Genomic DNA, 6,790 nt, shown 5'->3' on the forward strand with positions numbered 1-6,790 from the left:
TGATCCTGACTCAATACTCGCTCTTTTACCCGATTTCATTGATTTGAACTGATGCTGCAAGTTGCCGGGTGTCGGCTGGTCAAGGGTTCTCCTCTCGGCCAAGGTAGTAGTGGAGGCACTCCGAGGCGACACTCGTCAGTCTCGGCTTCAACGGTCCCTCTTGATTGGGGTGTCTTTTTCTTGGTGTTGGTAGCCCGATTTTACCCCCAACAAATGAGAAGTCAAAAGGGTTACTTTGGTGGGTTGTTATGTGATGAAGTGACATATTTTCTCTTGAAAAAATTTGTGCAACATAAATTGTAGCTGTACAAGTAGAGGACATTTATTTAGTGATCCAATCTTTTTCTTTGGAAAAATATGGGCTGATAGAAATGTAAGTTCAGTTGGGGCTCTTATATTTCATATTCTAGGTGGAATCCTTTTATATAAAATATTAGAGCATGTATTAGAAAATAAGTCTCTCATCTAGTTTTATTGTATTTACACACGCTCCAATCCTTGCAGAATGCTAGTGGTATGAAATGCAATTAGGATTTGTGAATCTTGACACCTATTTTCTTTTCTATTTGTTTTCTCTTCCTTTTCCTATGTTGTACCTATGTATAATAATTTAAAGTACATGTCCTTTGAACAATATTTCCTAAGAAGGTACTTTCTTAATCTTTTATCAATAGTTTTTTTCTATTTCTTTTAAGTATTAGAAATAAGAGACTATAAATCACCAACATTGGAACAATGTCGGTTCTTAGTTGAGATGAGCCCAAGAAGTGGCTCAAAATCAGGAAAAAGTCGATCATATTTTTAATACAATTTTTTGTTTCCTGATTTTTTGTCATTTCTCGTAACTTGGAAGGATAGAATGGAAGAAAATGATCCACGTAGAAGAACCCAACTAGAATCAGGATTAGAGCCGGGTAGATCCCTTACCTTCTTCATGAATTTTTTTTCTAAAGGATTCATTTAGCCGACCCCAACTAGCTTGGGACAAAGGCTTTGTTGAGACTGAGACTCTCGTAACTTGGAGACACTAGTTTCCTGTTTTACCCACTTCACCCTCATCTCAACTTGGAGATAGCGATTTATCATAAGAAAATCATGGTAGCCGAACATGCCTTAGTGTGAGAAAGGTGTTGGGAAAGTTGCCTTATTTCCCAAAACCATGGGTGGCAAGAGGCAAAATTAGAATGTAAATCTATTTTGGTTTTTGGATACCCAGTTTATAAAGGCTCTTGTTTGGAACGACAATAAAAGTGGTTGCGGTAAGAGTGGCTTGTGCATGAGAACGCTAGAAAGAGAGGAGAGAAAGAGAGAAAGGGAGAGAGAAGTGGGTGCTTCTCGAGTTTATTTCTCTCAAGTTTTCTTGGGTTCCTCTTGGGTTTTATTCTTGGGGTTTTCTCTCGAGTTACCCTCCACTACTGCAGACACCCCCATTTTCTTTCATTTTAGCTGATAATAATCCACAAGTCATTCATGGAAATACACAACTCATTACCCTAACGGTGCATTTGGATTGCTGAAATCAGGAATCGAAATCAGCATAACATTCTGAAATGCAAGTGTGACAACCCAAGAGGGGAGCTGAATTGGTCAATTAACAATTGTAGACCTAATTAGATAGAAGATTAAAAGTTAATCCATTAATTACGCACTAATTAGTCTAACCCTTGTTCAAATAGGCATATTAATGAAAGCTAGGGTTTAGACAAACCAATCATGCACATTTGCTAACCCTTGTTCAATTTAAAACATAATAAGAAGTTAGGGTTAGAGTTTACCAATCACCACACGTGCAAGGGAAGAAAGAGAAGAAGAGCCATCCACAAGGAACACAAGATTTTTATAGTGGTTCGGTCTATCACAAGACCTGCTCCACTCTTCCAAGTTTAGCTCCTTGGGTACTCCACTAAAAATGAGATTTCAAGCCTAATCTCGAAGCTTTATGATGAGCACATTTATGTGTGAATCTTAGTTGTTAACAATGCATATTTTCATACTTAGAACAGTGCTACCTAAGGTATTTTCCCTTATTTTTGATGTTTCAGGTTATTTTCGAGAAATCCATGAAAAATGGGCTTGGAGGGAAAATTAATTCACATTTGTTGACCATCGTTTGAACGGTCAAGATCAGCCCACAAAAATGATGTAAGAGGTGCAACCATTGGTGAGGTTGAAATTCACATCGAGGCCTACAAATGGAATGGTTCAGATCATATCATTGGGACGGTTTAGTGGTGCAAGTAATTTACAAGTTGACCGTCAATTGGATGGCTTGGATCGTTCCTTGGAGATGAAGAGAAGAGAAGGGAATTATCAAGTGTTTCTGTACAATACAAAGGAGGGGTAGATTAGCCATTTGCAAAAATATATGGCATGCTTGCAATTAGTTGGAAAGGTGGGGACAATTTTGTAGTTTCACAACATAACCAAGAGAAAAAAGAGAAAAAAAATCCAATGAAATAGCATTCTCTCCCTTGGACGTTTCACACTCTCTCTCCTCTCATCTCCCCTAATTCGTCTCCCATTGTATTATCCAATTAGTTCCTATTTTATCTCACTTTTCTCGCACAACTTTATCTCATAGATCTCTCCCTTTTCAAGAGTAGATCTCAGCCATCCATATGCCAATCTAAGTGATAAGAAAGAAAATAAATAAGAGGGAGAACGCGTAAAGGAGATGGGCGACAAAAATAAAGGAGAAAAGAGAGGATCGAAAGTAGGGATATCTCTGGCTTGCACTATTAAAAAAATGAATAAAAAGAAAAAGAAAGGGGGCATTCTTCTGGGGTGTACATGGACCATATTTTTTTAGAGAAGGAAGAATCATCATCTTTGTATTGCTTTTCTTCATTAAAATTGTATTGAACCATTCGATCAAGAAGTTGGAATAAATGTTTGGATGCACTTTAAATTCAGAGAAGTTTCTTCTAATTATTTGTAATATTCTTTGAATGCCTTCATTATTAATTTTCTCTTTTTCTTAAATTTTTCCCTAAGTAGCTAAATTTTTAATCTTAGGGTTTAGATGAAGTCTTAAGGGTAAATTAAATTTGTTAGTTTGTGTGATCTAACAATCTAGATTCAATTTTGTTAATATAATTTTAATATACAAGGAATTGTGAATTCGAATTATAGATCATATAAGCCATTGAGTATCTCTTGTATATGTGATCGTGGATGAGAATTTATAGAGTCTTCTATAGATACTGAAAATTATTTGTGCATTTGATCAATTACTCGTGGGAAATCTCATCCGTTGATCGGATTTTCCATTTATCGGATTGATCACCTATAAAGTTCAATTTAAGATCAAGATTGTGATCAAATCAATAAATCAACAAACTAATAAGTTGATCTAACCTAAGATGGATTCTAACCCTAAGACCTTTATCACTTTGAATCTTAAACAGATTTTCTCCTTAGTCTTTCAATTTGGATTTTTAGTCATAATCTAGTAGTTTTACAACTTTGCACCTAGACAGTTCTTTAAGTTTATTGTTAACTCGAATCATTATTGCATCAGTTTGGTGAATAAATTATTAGTTTAATTTCATAACCAAATCAGCCCTAAATTTAGTGTATTTTGTTTGGAATTTGTTTTTTAAAAATTATATATATATATATATATATATATATATATATATATATATAAGATTGATTTGAATTTTTCTTTTAGACTAGATAAGTAATTTGGTTGTTAGAATTTATTAGATTAGTCAAATTGCATTGAATCAACCATCTAGATTAATTATTATATTAGTTAGTAATAATTTAGATCATTGATACACTTTGCCTAAGTTTTGAAAATTAATAATTCTCTTCCCTGTGATCGACTCGTAGCTACAATTGACTCGTATGCTTGCGGTATTACTTTTTAACAAACAAGTTTTTGGCATCGTTGCCGGGGAAGAGATTTTTATTAAATTCTTAGCTATTCGGAGTGATTAGTTTTATTTCCTGTTCTTTATACGAAAAAATCTAAAAAATTTAGTTAGCTTTAGTTACTGCGTATTTTTAGTGTGCTTGCTTGCTTTGGTGATTTTGCTTTTTGCATGAGTACTGGTTGGGTACGAAATTCTGTGAATCGTTTAGAAAGGGCAATTAGATCAGAATCAAACATAGACACAACAACTAAAGTAGAGATTCAACCTATACCCATGGATATGGCAAATGAGAATGCACCTAAAACCCTTAGGGATAGATTCTATCCAGCTAGGACAGCACAGCCTTCATGCATATGTTTACCTGCTGCGCAGGGAAACAATTTTGAACTTAAATCCCAGTTCATCACCTTGTTACCTCACTTTCATGGGCTACCTTCTGAGGATGCCTATATATTTCTTAGGGAGTTTGAGGAAGTGTGTGTCCTCATTAAAATGCAACAACTCTCAGATGATGCTTTAAAACTTATATTTATCACTTTTTCACTCAATGATGGAGCTAAGAAATGGCTATATGGTCTTCCCACCAATTCCATTACCACATGGGAAGAGTTCACTGTTGCCTTTCTTAAAAAGTTCTTTCCTATGCATAAAACCAACAAACTGAGGAATGATATTCTTCAGTTTAGGCAAAAACCACATGAGTCTTTTTCCAAGTTCATGAAGAGGATCTTCTCCAAGAGTGCCCTCACCACGGACTTGACACTTGGCATTTGTGCCAAATTATTTGTGAGGGTAATGACCATCAAACCAAGCAGTTGTCAGAATCCATGTGCCCAATGGGATTTACATCATATACGGATGAAAACAATGCTTGAAACTTTTTGCTTGAATTGGCTGAAAAGACTCGTGAGTGGGAATCAACTCAAGAGAGTGAAAGACCCACTGGTAAGGGATTTTTCATTGAGGGTACTGTAGCTAAAGAGGCTCACGTAGATAGTCTTATCAAAAGACTAGAAGCCATAGTGGTCAAAGGACCTTCACATGTCAATCAGGTTAGTCAAACAGTCCCTATGTGTAGATAGTGTCAAGATCCCACCCATGTTGTGGAGGAATGCCCCAATCTTTCTTAGTCCAGCAATGGTATTGAGAATGTAAGTGTCATGTTTCAAAATAATCCATTTAGTAACACTTACAACCCGGGATGGAGGAATCAGCCCAACTTCTCATGAGGTCAAAGGAATTACCAAACAGGACCACCTAGCTTCCAAAACCAAGGCCAGTTTGGCCCTCAAAGGCCAAATCTACCCTCAAATTTCATTAGGCCACCTCCCAACCCATCTCCCAAAGTAGCACCCAAATCAGTTCCAAAATCAGATCCAAAATCGAACAAATCAGATCCAAACCCCCCCAGGATTCCTAAAACAAGTTGATTCGGCTAGGATCAGTTCCTTAGAAAAGAGCGTAGAACTTTTTCATGGGTACTTTCATGACAAGTCAGCACAACATGGAGAAGCAAATCTACCAACTTGCTATGGCCTTACATGAGAGGGAGAAAGGAAAAATGCCTTCCCAACCCGTCCCAAATCCTAGGAATGTTAATTTTAATCAACAGGGTCAACCAAGTCAGTTGAATGCTATTCAACAGAATCCATAGCAACAAGAGCCCTCCAACCAATGCAATGCAATTTATGCTATGAGAAATGGATGTGAGTATCTAGAGCATGGTCTACCTTTGCCAAATTCAGAATCTCAAAAAGACCATCCCATTGAGGTGAGTGAGCCAACCCCTCCCCTTCAAGGTTCGTCTGAGGAACCTAGATTTTTTAGAGAAGAGCCATCTAAAAACCCAGCAGAAGAGGAATATGTTAAGCCATCTGGGAGAGACTTTGTACCTAAAGCTCCTTTTCCTAAGAGGCTTCAAAATAATAAAAAGGGTGATGCCATGGACAAGATTTTGGATATTTTTAAGCAAGTGCAAGTGAATATCCCATTATTAGATGTTATTTCCCAAGTCCCTTCTTATGCCAAGGTGCGTTAAGGATTTGTACACCCAAAAGCGCACAACGAACGTGCTTAAGAAGGCTTTCTTGGCCGCCAAAGTTAGTTCCATCTTGTCTCAGCAGATGGTGGCTAAGTAGAAAGATCCTAACTGCCCAACAATTTCTCGCACCATTAGCAATACAAAAATTGACCATGCCCTTCTTGACTTGGGAGCAAGTGTCAATCTCTTACCATACACAGTCTACCAGCAATTAGGACTAGGAGAACTCAAATCAACCACTGTCACTCTTCAGTTGGTAGACAGATCAGTCAAAACTCCTAAATGGATGGTTGAGGATGTCTTAGTTAAGGTGGGTGAATTTCTGTTTTATGTGGACTTCATAGTTTTGGATACCCAACCTGTTGAACATGTTAAAGATCAAATCCCAATCATCTTAGGTAGACCATTTCTTCATGCAACTAGTAATGCATTAATAAATTGTAGGAATGGTCTAATGAAGCTCTCGTTTGGTAATACTTATGTGGATTTTAATGTCTTTAGGCTAGGAAAGCAACCTAACTTGCATGAAGAAAAAAATGTGTTGCATTCCTTTCCTGAAGATATCATTACTAATTTTGAGATTGATTTTTCTGCACGTTTTGAGGAGTGCTTGGAGCAGTTAGGAGAAAGGAGGAGACTTCTTTACTGAGGCTTTCAGCCTACAACACAAATTGGAGCCCGTGGGACCCCTTGCTACATCCCTTCTCAAGCCATCAATAGAGGAACCCCCACAGCTAGATTCCTTCAAACCTCAGGTATGCTTTCTTAGGTCATAATGAAACTCTTCCTATTATTATTTCTTCTTATTTAACTTCTAGTCAAGAGGATGAGTTAATTAATTTGTTAAAGGAAAATAAGGAAGCCATAG

At 37.0% G+C, this 6,790-nt stretch overlaps 1 protein-coding gene across 1 annotated transcript; it reads left to right on the top strand.

Annotated features, from left to right (window-relative positions):
- The first annotated feature begins 4,154 nt into the window (after nucleotides 1–4,154).
- LOC143850384 (uncharacterized) lies at nucleotides 4,155–6,571 on the top strand. The gene is made up of 4 exons (XM_077359638.1): nucleotides 4,155–4,673; nucleotides 4,784–4,933; nucleotides 5,536–5,910; nucleotides 6,020–6,571. The coding sequence occupies exons 1-4, from the start codon at nucleotides 4,155–4,157 to the stop codon at nucleotides 6,569–6,571; spliced, it is 1,596 nt and encodes a 531-aa protein (XP_077215753.1).
- The last annotated feature ends 219 nt before the right edge of the window (nucleotides 6,572–6,790 follow it).

The sequence above is a fragment of the Tasmannia lanceolata genome, unplaced genomic scaffold, assembly GCF_043159265.1.
Source record: "Tasmannia lanceolata isolate RefF3 unplaced genomic scaffold, GAP_Taslan_0.1 ptg000018l, whole genome shotgun sequence".
Lineage (NCBI taxonomy): Eukaryota > Viridiplantae > Streptophyta > Magnoliopsida > Canellales > Winteraceae > Tasmannia > Tasmannia lanceolata.

Coding starts and splice junctions, on each gene's coding strand:
- LOC143850384 (XM_077359638.1), top strand. CDS start 4,155: ATGGATATGGCAAATGAGAATGCACCTAAAACCCTTAGGGATAGATTC. Junction 4,674..4,783: donor GTGCCAAATTATTTGTGAGG/GTAATGACCATC, acceptor TTGGCTGAAAAG/ACTCGTGAGTGGGAATCAAC. Junction 4,934..5,535: donor GACCTTCACATGTCAATCAG/GTTAGTCAAACA, acceptor CAGAATCCATAG/CAACAAGAGCCCTCCAACCA.